The sequence below is a fragment of the Nelumbo lutea genome, chromosome 6 (assembly GCF_056320005.1).
Source record: "Nelumbo lutea isolate HS-2025 chromosome 6, American lotus-T2T, whole genome shotgun sequence".
Classification (NCBI taxonomy): Eukaryota; Viridiplantae; Streptophyta; class Magnoliopsida; order Proteales; family Nelumbonaceae; genus Nelumbo; species Nelumbo lutea.
In genome coordinates this window covers 67,840,825-67,867,721 of record NC_142689.1, presented here as the reverse complement: position 1 = coordinate 67,867,721, position 26,897 = coordinate 67,840,825, and the positions used below count along the sequence as shown (strand labels likewise).

Here is a 26,897-nt window from a genome sequence, read left to right as displayed (position 1 = left end):
TTCTTGAGGCTTCCTATAGGGAGTGATTCTGTTTTAGGCTGGTTCTAGAGCCCCTGGTGAGATCGACAGCCTATTCTCTTGTTTCTTTTAGTTCTTGGGAAAGGAGAATTCTCTCTAGGTAAATGTTTTTTGATTGTCTAAGTGAATCAATCTAATCCAAGAGGTTTTTTCTTGCCTACTGTTTTGAGTTGTTTGAGATAGCATGGAGGGTTGTAGTGTTGAATAGAAATCGACTAGTGACCTTGGAATGGGTGTAGGAGGTACCAATGATTCTTTAGGATCTGGAATTATCACTACAGTTAAATTACATGGTACGAACTATCTGGAATGGGCACAATCAGCCAAGATAGCCATTGGTGCATGTGGGAAACTAGGATATATTACTAGAGAGGAGAAGAAACCTGATACAAACTCCTCTCAATGGGTGCAACTTGCAAGAGAATTACATTGTGATGATTTGGCTATGTAATTCTATGTTACTTCATATTAGTAAAATTTTCTTATGGGCTGACACTACTATGGAATGGAGTAGTTTAGACTTATTCCTAGAATTAAAATGTGGCCAGAGCTTATCAGTTAAGAAAATCAAATAATTAATACAAGGCATGGAGATGGACCTCTTGCAATGTATCTTTACCTTGAAAACTCTTTGGCAAGAGATAGATCACTTGGAGATTGTTATTTGGGAAAGTACCAAGGATGCAGCCACATATCAGAAGTCAGTATAAAAGAATAGGGTTTTTGAGCTTCTAGATGGACTTAATCATGAGTTCGACATTACAAGACAGTATATTCTTTCCCGAGAAAGTGTGACTCTTTCTCAAGCATATGCCTTTATGTCTTGAGAGGAGAGCAAAAGGAATGTTATGATGAGATAGTCTGGAATTGAATAATCAGCTATGGTAAGCACCATCAAACCCAAACCCAATGGAGACAAAGGGTGATAGTAAGGTTAAGCAGGAAGAGAAGAAATTGGTATGTTATTATTGTAAGAAACCTAAGCATACTAGAGACACATGCTAGAAACTCCATCTTCACCTTATACCAGCTCGAGTCAGGAACAATAAGGGAAATGCTAATATGGCAGTGACTGGGGATTCACCAAGATCACTTATTCCAACTTTGAATTTCATTGCAGCAGCTGCAGTCAAGGCTAAATTGGAAAAGTATGTGCAATTTATAAGTCAAAAGGATGCTGCTAGTTCTAGTTCTTCACCACGTGGGCAGCAAGGTGTAGGAAGTTCAAGAGCTGATCATACAAGTAATTCATATGCCATTGCAAACTATGCAGCCATCTCAAGTAAGGAGGGGCTTCCTTGGATTATAGACTTAGGAGCATCTAAGCATATAACCAATATATCCACCTTGTTTTCTTCATATCAACTATGCTCTGGTAGAGATAGGGTCTTTACAGCAAATGGTTATCATGTCCCAATTGATGAAAAGGGGTTGGTTAGAATGACTGACACCATTACCTTGTCCTATGTTTTACATGTTCTCAAACTACATACTAATCTTTTATCTATAAGTAGTTTGACCAAAATTTTGAACTGTTCAGTAGCATTACTTCCTAGTCATTGTGTTTTGCAGGATCTGGAGTCAAGGATGATTGGGAGTGGTCCTAAAGTGAATGGAGTCTACCTTCTTAATACGTTTCCAAGTTACCAAAGTCATCGTGTCAATAGGGGTAATGGGTTAGAGTTAGTGAGTCAGGTTATGCTTTCACAAAATAGGTTAGGGCATTTATCCTTTGGTTCTTTACATTTTTTGTTTCCAAAGTTGTTTGAGTCTATTAAGTCGTCTAATCTAGAGTGTGAAAATTATCAACTTGGAAAGCATTGTAGACATTCTTTCCACTCAAGTAATAATTGGTTAGAGCATTTATCCTCTGTTTTATATGTTTTATGGGTGATTATCATTACTTTCTCTTTTTTGTGAATAACTACTCATGATACTATTGGATATATTTGATGAGGTCTCTTGATGAGCTACCCTCTTTAGTACGACAATTCCATCATATGGTCCTCACACAATTTGGGGTAAGGCTTTCAAATCAAATAATGTTAGGGAATATTTTGTGAAGGACTTAGCATCTTATTTATTGGAGTATGGGGCGATTCATTAGAGCAATTGCACCATAACCAAATGGAATAGAAGAAAGGAAGAACAGACATATTGTGAACATGGCAAGAAGTCTTATGGTGTGTGCTAATTCCTACCCGGTTTTGAGATGTCGTCACAACTGTTTACTTTATCAACCATGTACCTTCTCGTATCCTTGGGTTTAAGGTACCATATAGTCTTCCTTTTCCTATGGAGGAGATGTTTCACGTACCTTTGAGATTCTTTGGATGTGTTTGCTTTGTTTATATTCTTGGTCTTCACCGTAGTAAGTTGGATTCTAAGACCAAGAAGTGTGTCTTTCTTGGGTATGCTCAAAACCAAAAGGGATATCGTTGCTATGATCTTGTGGTAAGGAGTCAGTTTGTCACTATGGATGCCACCTTTTTTGAGTCTACATCTTTCTTTTCTGGTGGTTCTCTTCAAGAGTGTTTTGGGGAAGAGAGTGAGCATTCTATTCCTCTTCTTGTCCCTACTCCCGCTTCTTTACCTACAATACCAATTGATTTTGCTCCTTTACCTAATCCATTACGACCTGCCTCACAGTTCTTTACATGCCACCTTAGGAAGGTTGAATCTACTCATGCTCCAACAAGGAAACCCGCACCACTTCCCATCAGCTCATCTAAGATTCTAAGTTTGACTGATGCAGATCATATTTTTGTCCCTATTGATGATACTCCTATGCCTAACACCTTGGATGCAGATAAGCTTGATCTTCCTATTGCTTTCCAAAAGAGAAAGAGAAAATGTATAGCCCATTGTATCTCACACCAACTCTCTTACAATAATTTATCTCCCTCCTGCCATGCCTTCCTCTCTTCCCTTAATTTTGTGTCTATACCCAGGAATGTTAGTGAGGCTCTTTCTAAACTTGAGTGGAGGACATCCATGCAAGAGAAAATAGAGGCTTTGATCAAAAATCAAACATGGGAGATTGTTGATCTACCTACTAATAAGGAAATGGATGTAGGTGGGTGTTTGTTATAAAGTACAAGGCTGATGGTGGTATAGAAAGGTACAAGGCGAGGCTGGTTGCAAAAGGGTATACACAAACCTATGGGATAGATTATTTGGAGACCTTTGCACCTGTAGCTAAAATGAGCTCAGTTCAAATTCTTTTGTCATGGGCAACTACTTATTTATGGTTGCTCTTCCAACTTGATGTTAAAAATGACTTCCTCAATGGTGATTTGAGGAGGTGTATATGGATCTTCCATCCAAGTTTTATGATGATGTAGGTGGAGGAAAGTGTGCAGATTAAAGAAATCCTTATATGGTTTGAAGCAGTCACCCAAAGCGTGGTTTGACAAGTTTAAGGGAGCATTGGTTCACTTTAGATACACACAAACTCAGTCAAATCATACACTCTTTTTGAAAAGGAGATGATCACTTATGTTAGTATTGATTGTATATGTTGAGGATATTGTAGTTACAAAAAATGATCAAAATGAGATTGATGCCCTGAAGAAGTTATTACAGCAAGAATTTGAAATCAAGGATCTAGGTGAGCTAAAGTATTTTCTGGGTATTGAGGTTGCAAGATCTAAACATGGGATCTTCATCTCTTATAGGAAATATGTGTTGGGTTTGCTAGAGGAGACTAGGAAGCTTGAAGTCAACCAGTTGATACTCCTATTGATCAGAACCATGGGAATAATGCCTCAAATGGTGAGTTTTTTAGGTAAGTTAGTGAAGGATGTAGGGAGGTATCAAAGGTTGGTGGGTCACCAGGATTGTGTAAGTTGTATCTAGAGAAAACTTATGACATGGTTGATTGGTCCTTCCTAATGCAAGTGATAGACTGCTTTGGCTTTGGGGTTAAATGGTGCAAATGGATCATGGGATGTATTGAGACTTGTCATTACTCAACCCTGGTGAATGGGTCTATAGTGGACCATTTCCCTGCCACTAGGGGAATTAGACAAGGGGACCCCCTTCCCCCATTTCTCTTTACTTTGATAGCAGAGCTGTTGGGGAAATTAATAGAGGGCAGATTTGAGGAACCTAGTGAGAGGGTGGAGGGTTGGAAGAAACAGGTTACCTATTACACATCTACAGTTTGTTGACGACACAATCCTATTCTGTGAAGGGGAGGATGTGAGGTGGGTCAAAATTTTGAAGAGGGTAGTGCAGTTATTTGAAAGAATGTCAAATCTGAAGGTTAATTTTGGTAAGAGTTGTGTGGTAGGGGTGAACATGGAAGAAGGAGAGATGAGGGATAGGGCTGAGATTTTGGGTTGTGAGGTGTCACAATGGCCTATGATATACTTGGGGATGTCTTTAGGGGATAATCCAAAGATAACAGTTTTTGGAACCCAGTAATTGATAGGTTCATGAAAAGGCTTGCCTCTTAGAAGAAGAATTATTTATCTCTGGGTGGCAGGATCACTCTGATCAAGTCTACATTGGCTAGCTTGCCGATGTATTACTTATCTATGTTTACAATCCCAGGAAAAATAAGTAGAGTGCTGGAAATTTTGATGAGAGATTTTCTATGGCAGCCAGGGGAGGAAAGGAACGATCATAGAGTGAGTTGAGAGTTTCACCAGGTGTAGATATGAGGGAGGATTGGGATTAGGTAAATATCCAGAAGAAAAATGAAGCCTTATTGGGAAAATGGCTGTGGAGGTTTAGAGGGGATAGGGATAAGCTGTGGACCAAGGTAATCTTGAGCATTCATGGACAAGCAGATGATGGTTGGGGCTCTAGGATTGTGGCAAGGACTAACATGGCCTCTCCTTGGAAATCCATACATGCCATTCTTCCTTCTTTTCTGCAATACATCAGGTATGATCTTTGCTCTGGGAATTGGGTTAAATTTTGGGAACATTTGTGGGTGGAGGATGTACCTCTGAAAGACCAATTTCCCTCTTTATTCTCCCTCTCACGTTTCAAAGGGATGTGTGTGTCTGATTTTTTGGTTCCTTCTGAGTCAAATGTTGGGTATGATTGGGATTTGGGGCTTAGAAGAGGCCTTAGTGAGTCAGAATTGGGAACTGTTGTTGACTTAATTCAGATTTTGATGGGGTGGTTTTGGACCCATCAAAAAGGGATAGTAGAATTTGGACTTTGTCCCCTTCTGGGGTTTACTCTTGTGCTTCTTTCTTTAAGTCCTTGGTACAACAAACCAACAATTCTATTCAGTCTTTCCCAATCAAGGAAATTTGGGGTGAGCCAATGCCTCCAAGGATTGGAGCTTTCTATTGGGAGGCATTCCTAGAAAGATGTAACACATGTGATTTACTCCAAAAGAAAAGGCCAAATTGGTGCTTATCCTCAAACTGGTGCACTCTCTGCAAGGCTAATGGTGAAAGCTCCTACCACTTACTAATTTCATGTCCTTTTGTTTTTGATATATGGGAATGGTTTTATTTCTTTATTTGGTTGCAGGTGGACCCCTTCTCCAAATATACGAAGCTTGTTTGCCACATCTTTCCTTAGATGGCCTAAGAAAAGGGGTAGTGTTACGTGGTGTGTGAGGGCTGCCATTTTCTGGACTAAATGGGAAGAAAGGAACTGTAGGACCTTTTCTGATAAGGAATTGAGCAAAGAAGGTAAACACTTGTAGGGAAGGTAAACACTTGTGATGTGCTACAGAAAAGGAGGCCAAACAATTTCCTCTCTCCTCATGTGTGTGTCCTTTGTTTGGGATGTGGTGAAACCCTAACCCACTTACTTTTACCCTACTCTTTTACTTCTGGTATTTGGAATGTTGTTTGTTCTCTCTTTGGATGCAGATGAGTTCCCCCACAGGATGTGGTAGGTCTATTCAGCCCCTCTTTCCTATGTCAACAGAAGAAAAGAGGAAAGTGCTTATGGAAGGAAATAAGAGCAGCTACAGTATGGACTATATGGGAGGAAAGAAACCTAAGAATCTTTTCTAGAAAAAGCGAAACAAAGGAGGAAGTTATTGAAACCATAAAAATCAGAACTGCACATTGGGTGAAGACCATGGAGATATTTAAAAACTACTCCACAAATGAGATCGTAAGAAATTGGGCTGAAGTAGCACAAACAGATGTACCCAAAGTACTTGTAAGTACGGAATGGAAGCCACCAGCACCGAACAAACTAAAACTGAACTTTGATGGGAGTTCTCTTGGCAACCGAGGAAGGGCGGGCATAGGAGGTGTGTTTAGAAATCATTTGGGTGTGGTGGTGGCACTCTACTCAGGACCAATAGGTTTTGGTGACTCAATATAGGCTGAATCTCTAGCCCTACTTCAAGGTCTAAAGATGGTTGAGAAGATAGGAACAACAGACTTAGAAATAGAAGGCGACTCACTATTGGTCATTTTTTGGGCCAAAAACACCACATCAGTACCTTGGAAGCTCAAATTTATCTTCAGAGAAATTGACATACTTGCAAGGAAGTTCAACTCTCAGTTTGGTTGGGTCAAATGGGATGCAAATGGGATGGCAGATACCCTAGCAAAACAAGGGGCAAATAGATCTTCATTGTATTGGGCAGAATTGTAACTAATTGCTGGAGATTGCAGTTTGTCCCTCTGCAATCTTTAAATTTCTCTGTTATTAATGAAAGTTTTTTGCTGATCAAAAAAAAAAGAGCAAAGAAGGTATCATTGAGGTAATTATGGTTAGGGTGGTGCATTGACTGAAGCCTCTGGATATGTTTACTAATGTCTCTTCAGTTATGCTTCTGAATAGCTGTCTGAAAGTGGCAAATTCAGCTCCTTTCTCATCAGTTGCCTCTCCCTTATGGTCTCCACCAGGCCCAGAGTGTGTAAAATTAAATTTTGATGGTAGTAGTGAAGGTAATCCTGGGCCCTCGGGTGTTGGTGGGGTGTTCAGAGATGAGAACGGTAAGGTGATTGATTTGTTTTCAGGCCCCATTGGAAATGGTGACTCTCTAAGAGCTGAGATATGTGCCTTAATGGAAGGCTTAAGGAAGACAAAGGAGTTGAATACTCGTAGACTAATTGTGGAAGGAGACTCAAAGCTGGTTACAAAAGGACAATGGATTGTGGAAATATGCAAATGAGAGAAGGGAGGCTAAATGGCTAACTAGAGGGTTGGAGGTTCAGTTTCAATGGGTGAAGAGGACTGCAAATGCTTTTGCAGATACGTTGGCGAAACAAGGGGTGGGAAGGGAACAGATGTTTTGGGCTGTATTGTAATTTTCTTTTCTTTTCTCTTTTTCGGGAGAGTTAAGCCTCCTTACCTTTTCCCGGATTGTTGTAATATTATTGTCCATTAATAAATTGATTCTTTTGTTGATAAAAAAAAAATGTTGTCAATGTTCCTGTGAGCCAGTACATGCACGCTCCCCGGACTTGAGATTGGGCAGCCATTGATTGGATTCTTGCATACCTAAAGAAACATCCCAATAGAGGAATATTGTTTTCTAATCATGGGCCCTTGAAATTAGAGGCCTATATGGATGTAGATTGGGCAGGGTGCTTAGATGACAAGAGGTCTACATCAGGGGTTTGCACCTTTGTAGGAGGCAACATGGTCTCATGGAAGAGTAAAAAAAATAATCAGTTGTGGCTAGATCAAGTGCAAAAGCAGAATACAGATTTCTAGCTCATGGTGTCTCAGAATTTCTTTGGATCAGGTCCTTGTTAAGTGAGCTTGGAATTGTTGCTAAGCAATATGATGTATTGTGATAATCAAGCCACAATCAACACTACCCATAATCCAATTCAGCATGATAGGACGAAGCATATCAAGGGTTGATAAACACTTCATAAGGAAGAAAGTAACAGTAGAAGTTTGCCTACCATAGTTTTCTTCTAACTTACAGTTGGCTGATGTCTTTACCAAGGGAGTTACAAAGAGTAAGCTTGAACATGGCCTACACAAGTTGGGAAAGAGCAACATTTATTCCCAACTTGAGGGGGAGTGTCTAGGAATTACAATTATTTGTTTATTTTATTTAGTTGGCATTGTTGGACCTAAAGACCATTAGTTTAGGAGTTCTTTAAGCTGTTGTTAGTTGTTGTTTTTAAGTTGTTGACAGTAGCCAACCTATCAAGGGCATATTGGGCATTGTATACATCTTTTTTCTTAAGTATAAAAGCTAATGGGAGAGGGTGGCCATAACATTATTGACTTCTCTTCTCTTTCTCTCATCTTTCTCTTCTTCCACTCTCACAAATCTTTCTCTTCCTTCTTTACTATTTTTATTTCTGTTGGTTTTCTACTACATGCATGAACAATAACAGACAAATGACATTCTTTAAAACCCCTTCAAAATAGAGCCTTTAGATCTCCAGCTTCTGCCTGGTTAGATTTCCATTTCCCAATAGGGCCAAGCAAGACAAAGGATTCTACAATTTCCATCACCAAACACGCAGAAGACCTAATGGAGACATCTAATTTTATTTTCCTTTGCAAATATAAAGGTACACAAGTCTTATACAATTTTATTGGCATTGCTTTTTGGAATTCATTAGACAGAAGACACGACAATTTTACACCATTAGCAATTTACTTATAGCTTCAGAAAGAATCTATCAATTCAGTTAAATCCTTTAATTTTGTATCTATCAGCATCATTAGGATGTCCTAAGTCACAAGATGAAAGATGACTACAGTTATGAAAAAGATGGAGGTCTCCAATTAATTATTCCAAAAGACCATAGCAACATGGACAATTACTGTATAAGCAATTAATCATTTTCTTCTTCTTGACCAATTAAGAGGTTTATCCTTTTGGTTCCACAACATATAACTAAAGGGGTTAGGTTTAACTTTTGACCAGCTAACATATTTCTCAGTTACTGTTTGTTCATCCCATAAAACTTGCAGCTACAGGAATAATCAAACCATCTATAAAAGTATTGCATAATGGACTTAAACTTACCAAAATCGGCAATGATTACCCTGTCCTATGCATGTTCCAAGCCAAAGACAATGATGATCAAACTGAAGAACACATTTGTCGCAATCATGACAATGTTTCGCACGTGGAGGCTGCAAATATTTGGTGAAAGAATAAGAACATCAAAAGCTACCCTACAGATAAATGGCATTATGAAAGTAATGATAATTGCTACTGACATTCAACAGTTAAAGCATAATTTGTAAGACTCGCATTTCCAGACATGTATGCACTATGAGAAAAGAAATCACCCTTAGAGGGGAAAACACTTGATTTAAAAACAGTGAACTACAGTTGCGTCAAAGCATTGAGTACAGATCAAGTAATCAGCTGCCCAAGGATTTGAGATGATGACTACCAACTTATCAACCAAGGGCCAGTGCTTGGTACAATAAAAAAATCTTGGGCTGACAAGCATGAGAATTTGGGTTTGAATGTCAGAGCAGCCACTTAATGCCCAAAAAAAAAGAAGAGGAAGAATGCTAAAGGTTAGATCCTCATCCAGTCTATCTGTCCCAAGACCAGCTGCAATTCTGGTTATTTTAACATTGGCTTTTCAAATTTCTGAAGAACTGGCTGACCTTAGAAACTCATAAGAACCATTGAATACCAGATGGGTTGTTATTCAATCACCCACCTGGGTCAATGATTTATTACAAATCATAAAACGAAAATGATGGGATTTGAACCTGTAACTTCTCCTTTGCATGGATTAATACATTACCATTTATCTATCATGGTATTTGCATCTATTTTTGTCTCTTCAATATCTATACTGATCAAATATGTATATATATCTTTGAAATTTGAATGAAACATGAGTTAAAAGACTTGAACCCTGGTCACTTATATTAAAAACTAAGACAAAAGCCATCTGACCGCAATTTATGTCATAGCATGCACAATAATTTTTATATTTTATAAATATGATGTCATGGGCCATTAGATTGACCCAGCGTTTAGACCATCTGTTTAGGATTAAAAATATATAATATATAAGATGTAAAAAAAATATAAAGCTTGAGTGGCCAGATTCCACAGCTGGCCCACTTCACATAAATTAAAATTTAATTTATTCTGGTTATGGGGGGAGTTAAGCAACCACCCCACGTATGAAGAGTGGGGAGGTTGCTCTAACCTCCCTACCCATAACTGTCTCCTCTATATAAGGGAGAGAGGAGAGGAAAAAATGGACAGCAGATAGAGAAAATGGAGAAGAAAAAGAGAAAAAAAAAGGAGAGAAGAGAGAGGAAGAGAAGAAATAGAGGAGGGAACTTGTCGTTCTGCTGATTGAAGTGATTAAGGTTAAGTGTACACAGGTACAGATCTTATCTCTATCCCTTTAAATTTTATCTACTTTCAATCTTTATCTTATGTCTTATCTTCTCTCTCTCTCTCTCTCTCTCTAGAGTTCTATTAGAACTCAAAATCTTATTTCAATTTATATATAAATATACTGGTGGATTCTATCCACCACAAAAAAAAAAAAAAAGTGATAAAACAGAAAAAAAGAAAAGAGACTAATACTTGGGAACCATTGTTATGTTCGTGGATCCTATCCAACTCAAAAGATATTTCAATGGATTAATCCAATATTATAATAGATACAAAAAATCAATTGACAAATCTTTGGATCCCACCATCTAGTGGATCTTATCCACTTAAAAAGGGGATAAATGTATTGTTGTTGTAGTCTATATTGCCACTTGTAAATGGAAAACCTTCGAGATGCCAAAAAGGGGTTGCTTGACGAATCTTTGGGTCCCACTGTCAGTGGATCTTATCCACTTAAAAAGGGAACAAATGTATTAATGTTGCAGCCTATATTGCCACTTGTAAATGGCAAACCAATGGGATCCACTGTCAGTGGATCTTACCTACCTGAAAAGGGGACAGAGATGCTGGCTTGCCACCTGTAAACAAACCAAAATATGTAAGTTAAAACTCATTCGGTGGATCCTATCCACCTCAGTCATAAAAATATATATAGTTTTTGACTCCACCATTGACAACTGAGAACTGTCATGAGTTGGTGGGTCCCCATCTTATCTTGCAACAGCAAATCACAATGTTGCAATCGGTGGATCCTATCCACCAAATTCAAATAAATCCACTGTTATAACGGTAATACTGGTTTAGTGGGTCTCACCCACTATAAACTAAAATAAAATTTAATAATTAGAACATTTAAGTTTAAAGTGGGCCATGCTCACTATTTAAACAGCATATATAAATGGGGCCTACTGTTTAAATATTCAAGTGCACAATCAGCATAGTGGGCCCCACAAATAAATCCACTGTTATAACGGTAATACTGGTTTAGTGGATCTCACCCACTATAAACTAAAATAAAATTTAATAATTAGAACATTTAAGTTTAAAGTGGGCCATGCTCACTATTTAAACAGCATATATAAATGGGGCCTACTGTTTAAATATTCAAGTGCACAATCAGCATCGCGGGTCCCACTTGTCAGTGGGGCCCACTATTAAAATATTTAAGTTTAAAACATTAAAATGGGCCACACCCACTATCAAATCAACCTAGTGGGTCCCACTTGTCAGTAGGGCCCACTGTTAAAATATTCAAGTGGGCTATGCCCACTGTAAAACCAACATAGTGGGCCCCACTTGTCCATGGGGCCCACTGTTAAAATATTTAAGTTTAAAAACGTCCACTATTGGTGGGACCCACTATGGAATTCTTTTTTAGTTTAAAATATTCAAGTGGGCTACACCCACTATCAAACCCATATAGCGGGTCCTGCTTATCAACAGGACCTACAATTAAATTTTTAAGATTAAAATATTAAAGTGGGCCATGCCCACTATCAAACCAACATAGTGAGTCCCACATTTCAGCAAGGGCCACTGTTAAAATATTCAAGTATAAAATGTCAAAGTGGGCCACACCCACTATCAAGTCATCATAGTGGCCCCACCCATCAGCGGGGCCCACTATTAAAATATTCAAGTTTGAAGCATTAAGGTGGGCCACACCCACTAGCAAGTCATCACAGTGGGGCCCACCGTTAAAATAATTAAATGTAAAATATCAAATTGGGTCACATTCGCTATCAGATTAGTATAGTGGGTCCCATTTATTTATGGGGCCCACTGTTAAAATATTAAAGTGGACCATGCCCACTACCAAATCAGTATAGCGGGTCCCACCTTTTACTGATTAACGGGACTCACTGTTAGGATGTGTAAGTTTGAAATACATAAGTACCAAATGCTGTATGGGTCATATGACCTATCTACCAATTGTGGGGGGCCCGCTCATGGGTATAACCCACTAAGAATCCAAGCTGATGGAACGGCTTATACCTGCTATTGGGTTTAACCCTTACAAAGTAACTCTTTCACATAAAATCAAAATCAAAGGTATTTCCTCTAATGAATATAATTAAGGGGTTAGCAAACATAGCGTATACTTATACACCCTGAATAGGGAAACCCTAATTCTACTCAAGTTCTTCTTTTTTTTGGTGAATTATGATCAAAACACCATCTAACCAGTGATCCGGCAGCCTTTATGGTTTTGTGAATGGTCCGAGTCTTACAACATTAATTTGAACCTCATTTTAAGTTAAACAATACCCCAAAAGAGATATGGCCATATGGGGTTCCTTGTTCCTCTTTCAGTTTTGTAATAACATGTGTGGTCATATTCCATAAAAAGTACATCAATATGTGAAGATGGGAAGATTGTCTTTCCTTTTTTCTTTTATTTATTTTTCCCGATCAGCAACATTTAATCAGAAATTTTATTGCAGAAACATAAAATAACATCTAAACGTTTCAGATTGTATAGGATGTGGTGGATTAATACAAACAGCACTTGACCAACAAGACAATGTCAATCATAAAGTGTTTCCTATTCTTATATAGTTCTACATTTCAAAACCCACATTGATTTATCTGCATAGGTGGTAGTGAACACACAAGCATGTGCAACAAGAACACATAATACAGGTACAGTATCAACTCCTTCAACACAAAAATCTTCATATTTTGAGCAGGGCATGTTCCAAGGCCAGTGGAAATGATAAGAATATCATGTATTTAGATGCATCACATAGAAGAATGATAAGGTATTATATGGCACTAACCTGTACGATATTACAATACATGCATGTCCAATTTCTGCAAAACCAATAATTAGTCTTAGAGCTTGTAATATCCCATATTTTCAAGCAGGTTAATATTTTGATTTAATTATGCACACCTGATGTTACATGGAAAGATTAATTATATGGAAAGAAATGATTAATCAATTTCTTTAAAAAATAATAAAGCCTAGAAAAAAAGCCTCAGTTGAATCTTCTGCCTTTCTATTTTAATTATATCCACCTTGCTTGATGTAATGGTAAAATCTCAGGCTGACAAGCATGAGAACGTAGGTTCAAGTTTGAGAACAGCCATTTTGTGTAAAAGAAATGCCAAAGGTTAATTTCGTCTCCAGTACACCCCTTCCAAGACCTTAGACCACTGTGACCAACGTAGGGTAACAGCCCTTATCATCAAATAGCGTAACAGCCCCCAGATCCATCACATAAGGACCCACCAGAACTCAGGAGACTTCAAATTATGTTGCCACTTTGTTGATCAGGAAATATCTCACATTTTCTTTTTGGAGGAGAAAAAAAAGGAGAATAGCAGTTTAGAATGCTAGTTGTTGGAGGTGCATTTTGAACAAGGCATGTCTCATCAACAGCAGACATCAGAAGACTTACCATGAGACTGGAATAAATAGGGCCAACACACAATAAGGGAGCCACAATTCCTAATATAGTCGAATAGTCTTCCTAAATTAATGAACTTTGGACTAATCATTCTCCAGTTTGTGCTTCTTTTGGGCCTTTCTCATCAATTAGAATGACAACTAAAAGAGAAGAATGAACGCCATGAAAACATAAGCTGGCAAATATTTCCTTGCCTACTCCTTTGTTTTCTATTTGATAACCCCAAAAATTATCATTCAAACCATGGAGCATTTTAGTTCACACCTTAGAAGCCCATTTTTATCATCCAATTTCAAAAGGGAAAACAGGACCTTAAAAGAAAAGAATAAAAAGACCTCATACCTCATAAGATTCAAACAACCATCAACATGCTCAACTATAGTAATGCCAAGTACCCAATAATATTGGAAACCAATATAATCCATGCATCCCAATCCCATTCAAGTCAAACCATCTGAATGAGATGTTTATTTTGGATGCCAAGGATATTGACTCCTTGCTAGCATGTCAAAGAGTGAAAGAGACCAACAAACACCTTACTATTGGCCCATCTGACCTAAAACAATCTGAGAATTCCCCCTCCAGAATCTTGTTCTTGCATACACAGAGGAGAGCATGCATGCAGAGTATCTATGTTCCAGCATCAGTGCCTCACACAGCTAGAAAAAGTACCCTGAGTGAAAGGCCATACATCTAGAAAGTCTTATATAAATACATAAATGCATATAGACGTATATGTGCATGTACACACACACTTAGGTGTTAGTATGAAGTCTCAGCAGGATGCAAAAGCATAAAAATAATTTGCATACCTAACAGATGATCTAGGAGGATACATGCTAGAATATCTTATAATTATTGAGGTATATGTGAATGTACACACATGTGCTAGGATGAAGTATCAGCAGGCTGCAAAAGCATAAAAATAATTTGCATACCTAACAGATGATCCATGAGGGTACATATCCATCACTAGCTTTGCCCATGACGTCATATTATTTCCTGGAGTAATTTTTCCTGGCTGATTCTCTTCAATGGGAATAGTGAAGCTTCCGCTTTGGCTTGAAGCAGACCGTCTTTGCTTGATCATCATAAAAGTAAACCAGGCAATAAGTTATGAAAATTAACAGATTAAACCATTGTTGTAAACAACAATAACCATATTATACTAATTATCAAAATATACAAATTAAAGTAGCTGTCCAAAAGGTAAACCAACTCCAGGAGAATTTATCTTTACCTTATTTTTTTTTATGGACACAAGATAAATAAATGGAAATCAGCTCTTACTTTGATGTCATGGATGTCTTCCTAAATGTAGCATGTGACTCATTACCAGCTCGCATTGCATCAATTACATACCTAAAAATGGAAAAGGAAACATTATTATCAGTAACAACAGAAAAAGAATTGTGTTAGATAGTGACTGGAAGAGTCACCTATGCTCTAATTAGAAATTCAAGATCCAAAATTGTTTGTAAGTAAATCAAAAATGAAAATTACCCAGGAGAAGAACCAGAAGTGAAGAAATACTGAGCCAAGGTTGCAACAAACACTAATAAGTATATTGCTATGTACCTGACAATTACAGGGAAAATGATCAAGTTCAAGACAACCAATTGAAATTGGTAAAATAACAAAGGTAAAAAAATGGAATCTTCACCAATTTATATGCCTTTGTAATTAAGATACCCCATAGCCAATGTGAAAAAGTGCATTACAAAAATAATGGCTTGAAAAGCACAAAACTAGGCAATGAGAACTATGTAGAAGTTTAAAAAAGGAACAAATTTTGGCATCAAAAACCTGTCTATACTCCATTTATGTTCCAGGTATTGAAAGCTTAGTCAAGGCATCTAACAGATGGCTACACATTTTAGCATGCAATTGCCTGGGCAATAAGCTGATGACCAGCCCTCACATGAATGACCAGAACTAAAAGGTTTAGTCATGTAGGAGTAGGAAGAGTTCAAGGAGAATCACAACACCTAACACACTAAAGCCAATAGAAAGAACTACATATGTCAGATTCCACCTTTTGTCAAGAAGTTAGATAATGAGATGGCAGATTCTCGGGAGAAGAATGAGATATTCAGCTTGGAAGCTAAGGCCCTGTTTGGTAATGTTCTCACCTGTTCCTATTCTCGAGGAAATTCTTGTTCTGGAACAGGAATTTGTTTCTTACTCTTCAGGAACAATAGAGGTGTTTGGCAATTTGTTCCTTAACAATGGATTTTGTTCTATAGAAACAGAAATAACATTTGGATAACTAAACTATTTCTTGCCCGTGTTTTGAACTGTAAATTTTTCATCACTCCACCATTTTAAGGTAAACAGTAGAAGTGAACAACATAACTACAAATATAAAATAAATAAAATGGAAATAATTCGCCCACTCCTAACAAATGTTATTAGTTTTGATGAATGAATGGTGTTGCTTTTTTGGAATTTGGAAACAGTAGAATATTTGGGTAAGAAAATAGTAGAATTAACAATAGAAATAAGTTGTAAACACTAGAATATTTGGTGTATATTCAGGAAGTTGGAAAGTCAACAATGGTGTTTCTGGTCTTGTTTAGGTGTTTAGGGGTCATGCTGTGTTAGTCTTTAGTTGCAGTGTGCTTAGTCCTTAGCCTTTAGTCTTTCTCAAGTGTTTCTTGTTATGCTTTGTTTCTTGTGAGTCTGTTTTGCTCTGTGTGTTTTTCTTTTATATTCTACCATTTCCATTCTCAACTATCAATAGATAATTAATGGTAGATTTTTAACAAACTCACATAAAACCAATGCATGCAAGACTGACTCTCCCAACTACCAAGCAACAGAAGTGGTATAAATCAATATTCAAACAAATTTCCTTGTAATTACCATCTACAGAATTTCTGTTAAATTTTCCAAAAAGAAAAACTATTACATACCTCATTTAAATGACTTTCAGTTGAATTCGCAAAATAAATTAAACAAACAAGGCCATCAGAAACTTTTTAGCCGAGCTTCCTTTACCTCCAAAACCACGGATTAATCAGCCATGGAAAGGCAATAATTGACAACTTCCCTATTCCTGGGTACACTTCACCTTGGTCCCATTCACCAATAAAACGTGGCACCACTTGAACTTCCCTAATCACTTTGTAATAGAAATTGCTCCTGTCTTGTCCCGTTATTAATGTGTTTGCTTTTTCTACTTGTACATGTTGGTTTAGAGAGGAAGCTGGTGGAGGATAGTTTGGTGGACAGATTAGAAGAGATTTGCAGGATTTGGGGGTTGAACTTGCACAAGGGTTGGAAATAACTGGGGTGGAAGCCATTGTTGGATTCTCTGTTTGAGAGAAGAGTGTGTGGAGGCTACATATCCATTATCTCACCTTGCTTGTAACGTGTTAGATTCTCTGATTTTGGGAGAATAATTACGTTTTAGGATTTAAGACCTAGCTCCAACCAAAACAGGTTGGGAGAAATGCAGATCTGCCATTATCTATTAGTGTTTTAAGCTAGCTATCGTTATCTCTATCTCTCTAAACAAGGGTTGGGAGAACTACAGATTAGAGGACCAAAAATCAGAGCATCCACATGTCTACAACAAAGAAACGTCAAGAAGGAAGACAACCATACCTGTGTAAATGATTTTGGTTGGAAAACAATCGTCAGAGATGTGTTTCCGGCCATTCACTGTCCTTGACTCAGCGCTCACCTCCCTGGGTTGTGCAGCGGTAGAGACAAGGTCGAAGGAACAACAAATGAACATTAGGGCTTAGAGTTTATTATTTCGAGCAGAATGACAAAAATGCTCCTACTCTCACATGGGAATGTGGCACACGTATTCGTAACTAATAAGGGATGTTGTGGGAACCACGGGTTCCCAGAGAACATGTTCTTTGAGAGCATAGATCTGTCACTTCCAAAGAACGCGTTCTTTGTGTGTTGTTCTCACGTGGGAATGACTCGTTTCTTTCATTTTATTTTTTCCAAACGTGTTTCTATTCCACAGGAATGCCAGAAATAGCAGAAACACTCTCGCAGAACATTGTCAAACAAGGCCTAAGTCCCCCATCTCTCTCAACGTATAATAATCCTAAGTTCCTGACAGCTCCCCTCCCAAAGCTCATCTAATCAACCACCATGCAACAATTCCTATAACCTCAGTAAGTGGAATGAAGGGAACCTTAATATTTAAAATAGGACCAAAAGCTCTACCACTATCATGACACAAGTCCCTACAAGATTAACAAAGACAACTGTAATCTCGATTCCCTGAGGGCCACCCCAAAACCAGGGACCCCAGGGCTGCCCAACAAACAGACACCAAAGATAAGTTTGACTACATTAGTGATCCCTGATCTCTAATCCTGTAGGACTGAGTTGTAATCAAATTTATAAGACTAAATATTCATGCACTTTCTCCCATTGAACCATCCAAACCCTTTTTATATCAACAAGTCTCACATTTACCATGGTATGGCCCTGAAAAAGCTAGCTACATTACAATTAAATGAAGTTAGCTAAAGTGCCTCTTTATCACAGTATCGCATTGATGCTACTCCTGTGCCACAGTACCCTGTTTGACAATATCCTTCCTCATATGTGTTCCTAAGTTTGCAAAGTACATGGACCAATTTTATATAGAAAGTTTCAGCTCAAAACCCCTTGCCGTGTGTTGAAGGTTTTTTTTTTTAAATCCATTTGCTTCTAATGAAATCAATTGAATTTTTATCTATCAAAAAAAAAAGGTTTTTTTTAAATCCAAATAATATTTAAATAATTTATAACCCAAATAAGTGGGTTGGCTAGTGTGCTAGCTAAATCATCAAAACTAAAAAAGGTGTCCCATATGGGAATTCCTCTCTTTAAGAGGGAAGGACAGGTGTCCTTCACCTAGAGGGAGGGGTAGTTGCATAACTACCCCATTCCCTATTTAAGCTCCTTAAGGCTATGTTTGGTCTGAAGGAAAAAGTAGGGAAAAGAAAGGTAGGGAAACCTATACAAGATTTGTGAAGGTTTCCCTAACTTTCCTTTCCCTACTTTTTCCTTCAAACCAAACATAGCTTAAGGGAAAGATAGAGTCTCCTCTTCAGAGAAAATTGTGTCTCAGAGCATACCACTCTTAGAGATTGTTAAGAAAATCCAAGATAAAGAAAGAAGAAAAGAGAGGTTCTCAAGGGAAGACAGGAAAGAAAAAGAAATCTCACTAATACAGGTAGGTAAAGGAAAGTCCTCTCTGTACTTACATATGTCTTTCTGCTATGTATCTCTCTTTCTCTTGTTTTTACTTTTAAGAAAGGAAATAGAGGGAAATGAGCCATCTATGACCAGGTGCCTTTACTTGGTTGATTATGGTCCCTCTATCAAGACAAGTTAAGGATTAAACCATCTACAGTCTAATTCTCAAGGGCTGATTATGGTTCCCTTCAAATGAAAATGAAGAATAAAGGGAATAAAAAACCGCCTATAATCAAATATTCAATTTGATTAACTACGGTTCCCTTCTTGTATGCAAAATCCAAAGGATTAAGGCTGTCTACAGTCAGAATTTCATCTGATAGACAACAACTTATTGTGAAAAAAGGAGTGAGAAGGAAATCTTCTTTATATCAAAAAGAAAAGAAAGAGAGAAATGTATTGTTGTGGATTTTCTCTTTTTTTTATTTCTCATTCTTGTACACTTGAAGTATGTAAAAGAAATGCAAATGAAAAGTTCTGTTTAAGAGGTACTCTATTGTTCTTTTCTTTTGTTCTATGCATTCATTTCTCTAAGTCAGAATCAAAAGGTGTTCTCTACTTTCTTGTGGAGATGTAACTAAGGGGAACAACCCATATGATTCCCTGAATGGGCCTTACAAAATAATAAAAACTCAATCACTCGATTGAGTGAATTATGTTGCATGAGAATTTCTTAAAATTTTCACACCAACACCATGTATCCAGAGTAATCCCTTTTGTCCAGGTACGTTTCAATTTAAATAAACAAAAAACTCTGGAAGGCTAATATAACTCAGGCAGAACTTCAATACAATGTGGGATGTATGTCTGACCTGGAGACATGAAGTGGGAAGTCAAGAGTGAAGACATGGACAGTCCAGAAGGACCACTATCCAGTGGATGGTAGAATTCACCCACTCACTAAAAGTAGGATACATCATGTATGAGTACAACTCCTCCCTCTCCCCAGTCACAGTTCTGGGTCTACTTGATGCACAACACTGTATGTTGTATGATCAGTTTTATAACACAATAATCAAATTCAATTAGTTTCGGTATGGCATGGACTCTCCTAAATGGACATGTCCATGTAGGACACAAATCGGAGTCTGACACTCCACAGATTCCTGAGGACAATTCTATGCAACATTTCCTTGTTATATCCTTATCTTATTCGTAACTTAGTAACAAAGGCAACATTTTATGCGGGTATATAGTGTTAGACTCCAAACACTGTGAACTATTTAATAGTATATACTTTTTCCATAAGCGTGTCTGCCAGTCCCTGTTTTCTAATCTTGCCAAGTCAAACTCATGGACACGCATCGGATTACAAGTCCCATGTCTGTGTCCAAGCGACACTGGTTAGTTTGACATTACTTTGTAAAACTATTATTTCAATATTTTGTCTTCTCTATTCCCAACAGAAAGCTCGATATTAAGTTTATTGTAAATGCAAATTTTTGGCTGAGAACTACAGGTATTCAATTTACCATATTTTGGGTTTCAACTGACATATTAGAATTTTCAGTCTATCTAGCTACCACAGAACCACCAGTTTGGCTTATTATTGATGAACTACTCTTTTTAAATTGCTTCAGCAGCTTACAGATTTTTCAAAATAATTTCCAGAAACAAAAGGCCCAAACATGAATGCATTCTAGCGATTTTAAGCAAAAACAAAAATATTACAAAATTAAAAATCAAATTCAACTCAAACGATGACAACGAAGAATATAGAAACAGAGGTGGAACATACCATGGTTCTTCTTTTGTTTTCTGTATCAAATTTGTATCAAAAAGAAAGAGAACACCCACATAGATCAGATGCAGCATCACCAAAGCCACTTTCAGGCCCAGGGAAGTTCTCCAAGCTGAAACCCAAAATCCAAAAAAAAAAATGAACGTAAATTAAAGAAAACGTAAATTGAGCTGAATGAATGACATTAAGTTACACCCAAACTGGAGAAACTAGAGGAGAAGACGTACCCGGATCGGAGAGACAAGGGAACACCGGGGAGCATCTCTCTAATGCTTGATCCCATGAGTCGCGAATGAGGCGGCAGAAACCCATGCTCGTCATTGAAATTGTTGCATCAGACAATCAAACGTCGAAACATTTGATCAAGAGAATCTCTTTCAACAAGGAAGAACAGACGGAGACGGAAGGGAGAGAAGAGGTTAACCACTAAACCGGAAACAATTTCCCTTACCGGACTCAAGAGCATACATTACATATTGCGTAGCGGGTTGAATATCTTATGTATTTTGTACACTTCGGTCCCACTGAATCGATGAAACTGGAAAATCCTGACCGTTCGACATTTCTGTCTGATATTTGTTCTTCGGAAAGACGGATGAATGATGATTTTGTGAAACCAGTACCACAGCACAAGGCAAGAACCTTGTGGTCCCGATCAATTAATAGACCATTTTTGGGGGGTTAGATATTAATAGACCAATTCGATACTTATTTAATCATATCTGTTACGCCATTATTTCTTCAATGAAAGCAATAGTTGTAAGTAAAATAAAATAAAAATAATCAGATCCTTGATTTTCAGATACATAGATTCCAATCCAACGTTTGAAAACCTTGCATTAATATAAAGAGAAGCTCCAGAATCAAATAAGATAAAGAAAAAAGAAAATAATTTCTTTTCCAAGACAATGACTAATGATAACGAGTAATGACAATACCATAGACGTGTATGTAGTAGGATTAGATCTGGAATGTTAAAAATTCAATATTGTGATTTTGTGAGACAGTAAAATGGACGAACCAGAACGATGGGCGCCAATCATGAAAGTACCCCTATTAGGCTGTTAGCTATCCTATTCTGCCCAGGGGCCACGGTTAGGGTACCCTTGCCCAAGTTTTGGCTGGTAGTTGGCCACGTGGACCTAACTGTCAATCCACGCGATTTCACCCGTCCAATTTATGCATGATGACCAACCGATGGTTGGCTTGGTTGGTAGTTATTCGTAAGTGCTATGTAGTGGGTGTGACTCACGGGCACATCGACCGTGCATTTGGAAACATCTTCCATAAATAATAACTTATAAATAAGTACGGGAGATATTCCTAATGAATGGTAGGATATGCATGTGAGGAGCAGATCCAGTCTACCAACATTCTCTAATATATACGGAGAAGATGTGAATTCTAATTCAAATTAGAGAGTGCACCTTACACCCACCTCATGTATGGACTACCCCCATTACGTAACCCTACTAAAAATTATGCATTGATGTTTTGCCAAAAAGAATTAAAAAAAAAAGTATGCATTGATTTTATGGGTCATGTAAGGGAATTATTGTTTATGACTCTAATTTTTCTTTAATATGATTAATATAAAATGTCATAGAAATGGCCCATTTTTTCTATATTTTTATATTTTGTGAATTTGTTAATATTTTAAATATTTTATTATTAATTATGATATCATAGATTCACCCAATTAACCAGGATAGTTGAATTGGCTTACCCACCACTTTGATGAAAGAATAATTTTGTTTTTTTTTATTTTAAAAAAGCATAAATTGCATGAAACCTCCCTTGAAGTTTTCTAACCATTGTTGAAATCTCTCCTCAAGTTTGGTAATTGTAATCTCCTCCCTTGAACTTTCTAATACAGTTTCAAGTAGCCCCCCCTCTCTTAGAATCCTCTTACGAGAGGCACACAAAGGTCCAAAATACCCATGCAGTTAATATTGAAGTTGGTTTTTGCATAACAAACAATACAAACTTTATAAACAACGACAAAAAAATATATAGAAGTCTAAATTGCTACTTTAAGGGATTCATATGAAGGGAAATTTCATAAAATAAATCAATTTTGGAAAAGAGATTGGAAGGGTTTGGGGTAGTGATTAATATGAAGGAAAATTTTGAAAAATAAACATTTTAGTCAAAGGAAGTGATTGCAATCACCAAACTTTAGGGGAGGTTTTAGAATTTACTCCTTAAAAAACATGGGTTTTATATTGTTAAAAAGTATTTGATAACGATCTAATTATTATAATTTATTAAATAAAAGTTACCTTAAATACAAGATTTCATGTGAGAGAATGTGTGTTAATACCTTAAATATAAGACTTAATGAGAGGAAATTAAGTGATGTGAACAAATGTATATGATATTACATTATTAGCCCTCAAAATTAAAGAGGGACTAAATTCAAAAAAGGGGTAGTTTAGTGGAAAAAAGAGTTCCACGCCCTTATTATTGTTTAATATGTCAAATATATGATGTTAAAAATGTTTTCAAAATTTTCTTTAATTTCTATATTTTTTGTATTTATCTATTTTTGAATTTTTATTGTTTATTTGTAGCAACATGAGTTAGTCCATTTGACCCAAAATGGTTTACTTTCTTACCACCACCTTATAAAAACACTATTTTTTCATTTAGATTTTAAAAGTATAAATTTTTATATTATTGGAATTATTAATTTATTATGTATGGATTTAATTAGTATAATTTAGTGATGAAAATAAATAAAAATGCTTAAATATATGATTCAATGAGGGTGAATGGGAGTTAATACCTTAAATGTGGGATTAATGAGAGGGAATTAAATGTATTGAATAATAGTATTCAAATTACATTTTCTACCCTCACAATACAGGAACCATATTTAAAAAATGGGGTATTTTGGTCAAGAAAAATTTCAAAGGCTATTCGTACTTTTTATAGTAGTATATATATGCAACTATCTCCCTTTCTTAACAAAAAAGCAGATCGTGTATTTATTTTTTGAAATGCCTATTTTGCCCTTCAAAGCATTGTTCATTTTCTTCCCAAGAACTAAGAGCTAGAGCCATCAGCTTTCCATCACACACCCATGGTCTTTCTCCTAAATAGAATCCAATGTTTAGAAAATCATACCAGATCGACCATTATGAATTGGGACCTCGGTTAATTATTTTCAATATATGATCATTAGTCCACCTTTTTACTTGTGTTAATTAATGACTCTTTATTGCACATATTACTTTATTACACATATAATTAACCAAAACATTTGCTTTTAAAGTTAATTATAATTTGAACCCTAGTCATTTTCACATATAATAAACTTAATTATAATTTGAACCCTAATCATTTGCTTTAAAAGTTAAGGAACTTGCCATCAAAACACCATATTTAAGTTTATTAAAAGTTGTAAAATGTATTATATATATAAAATTGGATGGTCCATGTCGTCATGTCTATCATTTCAAGGAACCTATTTATCTATTGTCTCCATTTTTTACATTCTTTTTATTTTTTTTTGTTTTAAAAATATAAAAAAGTAATCATTGCCCATTAGACTATATTAACAAAGTTGCACACTATTAGAGAGAGACATTTGGGTTTTTCTATGGCCTACTATTTTAATGCATGTTATTATTACATTTAAGAAAGACATTTAAAAGAGAGAGAGAGAGAGAGAGAGAGAGAGAGGAGGGAGGGAGTAGTATAATTACTGTATTTTAAATTTTACAATATTACAATACTTACAGTATTAATAATAATTACAATATTTTTAATAATTATAGTATTTTTAAATAATTATTAGTATTTATTCAAAAATAGTATTAAATAATGTATTTATTAATTAATACAAGGTTTAAAAAATTGCAACGTATTGGCTGATACATATCATTCCAGCAACATTCCAACACATGGAACGCTACAAATCCAATAGTTTCATTCCTTTTCGTCTATATCGATACGGACCCGTATGGGGTCATGGCCTATTTAATAATTCTTTGTCTCTGTAATAACTCCTACATTTAAAACTTGCCCTAAATAACTCATAATCCCCTATAATTATTACCACTCTCTTAATAACTCTTTTTTTCTCTTAATTAATAATTAATTACTATATTTATTGACAATATTCAAATTCAAATTTTAATTTGACCCGCCATTAAAGCAATAAATTTGAAGTTGACTTGTCATTAAACCAACATATTTAAAACTACAAATAAGAAAGGTAAGGAGAATTGAACCCTGGTAATTTAATTGTAAAAAACATAAACAAACCACTACACCATATTCAATTGTTAATTATAATTGTATGTATTATTATTCTTAAGCAAATATTTTTTTTAATGGATGTCCATTAATTAATGTTAAAATTGATTATTAAAATTTATATAATAAACACTAATATAAATTATACTAATTTTCTGAAAATTAATACACATTTTACTCCTCTCATTATCTTCAATGATTACCAATTTGTCCCTATATCTCACATTTTATATAAACTATTAAGGTATGGTTTGTATGTTTAAATAACTTATTTTCTTTATAAGTGTTTAAATAGCTTATTTAAGGTCATAGAAAATTTAAATTTATTGTTATTAATATATTTTTTAAGATTTATATAAGTTTCCTAATGTATCCATGTGTATCTTGATTTTTCGTATGTGTCCATGTTATCCAAAGCGTATTCCAAGACGTCTCTTAAAATCATCTTTCTGATACACCTTACATTTCTGATACTTTGAACATTGAATTAATATAATGTAAGTTATAATTTATCAAAAAACAATATTAACAATTACAATATTTATTAATTAATAGTAATTAAATACAATATTATTAATTAACAATACTAATTGTACTTTTAATTAATACATTATTTTTAATAATTATAGTATTATTAATTAATTAAAAGTACTTATTAAAATAATGAATTTAATAATTAAAAGTATTTTTAATTAATATAATAATTTTAATAATTATAAAAAAATTTAATAATTATAGTATTTTAATTAATTAACATTATTTTTAATAATTATAATATTAATAATTAAACATATTTTACAATATTTTCAATAATTGTAGTATTATTAATTATAGTATTTATTAATTAACAATGCTTATTAAAATATTGTATTTATTAAAAAATATTAACAGTTTTTACTAATTCATTAATTAATAGTTTTTAAAGTGTTTATTAATGTAAGTTATAATTTAAATTTTATTTTGAATATTATTTAAATTATATTTGAAACAATATGTAATATAACTAAATTTTAAACTGTAATTAAAAATAATTATATTTAAATTAACATGATTTCCAATAAATATGATAAATTACTAAAAAATAAAAAATATAACCATTAAAATTACTTTTTGAGAGAAGCTATTTATCTATTTTTCTCAATTTTTAGCATTGTTCCTATTTTCTTTTGTTTTAAAAATAATAAAAAGTAATCATTGCTTATCTTGATTAGATTAATAAAGATGCACACTATTATAAAGAGAGACCTTTGGGTTTTCAAAGGCCTCTTATTTTAATACGTGTTATTATTGCATTTAAAAGAGACATTTCATAGAGAGAGAGAGAGAGAGTGAGAGAGAGAAAATGAGGGAGTAGTAATAAAACTTACAATACTAATAACTACAATATTAACCGTATTTATTAAAAAACATGTATTTATTATTTAATAGTATTTTTAATAATTATCAATATTTATTCAAAAAAATATTAAATAATGTATTTATTAATTAATATAAGGTAAGATAATTTATTAAACCTACTTTTAATTAATACAATATTTTAATAATTACAATATTATTAATTAATTAATTAAAAGTTCTTATTAAAAGACTGGATTTATTAATTAATAGTATTTTTAATTAATATAGTACTTTTAATAATTATAATATTTTTATTAATTAACACTATTTATTAAAGACAATGTATTTTTATTAACTATATTTTAATAATTACAGTATTAATAACTAACTGTATTTTACAGTATTTTCAATAATTTCAATATTATTAATTACAATATTTATTAATTAATAGTGTTTATTAAAATTACTTTATTCATTGAAAAATATTAATATTTTTATTAATTCATTAATTAACAGCTTTTTAAATTGTTAATTAATGTAAGTTATAATTTAAATTTTATTTTAAATATTATTTAAATTATATTTGAAACTGTAAGTAATATAATTAAATTTTAAACTATAA

The 26,897-nt window shown here is 34.9% G+C and overlaps 1 protein-coding gene across 1 annotated transcript in view; it reads right to left on the bottom strand.

Moving 5' to 3' along the window:
- The window catches only part of LOC148849416 (protein S-acyltransferase 10-like), a 29,448-nt gene extending 8,170 nt beyond the window's left edge, over window positions 1-21,278 (bottom strand). Inside the window, exons 1-7 of the mRNA XM_088951638.1 lie at window positions 20,902-21,278; window positions 20,672-20,786; window positions 15,223-15,297; window positions 15,010-15,081; window positions 14,658-14,795; window positions 13,087-13,120; window positions 8,954-9,063 (exon numbers count right to left, since the gene is read on the bottom strand). Of these exons, the coding sequence (XP_088807764.1) occupies window positions 8,954-9,063; window positions 13,087-13,120; window positions 14,658-14,795; window positions 15,010-15,081; window positions 15,223-15,297; window positions 20,672-20,786; window positions 20,902-20,995 (638 nt within the window). The 5' untranslated portion in view covers window positions 20,996-21,278. The remainder of the gene's footprint in view (window positions 1-8,953; window positions 9,064-13,086; window positions 13,121-14,657; window positions 14,796-15,009; window positions 15,082-15,222; window positions 15,298-20,671; window positions 20,787-20,901) is intronic.
- Window positions 21,279-26,897: the final 5,619 nt, after the last annotated feature.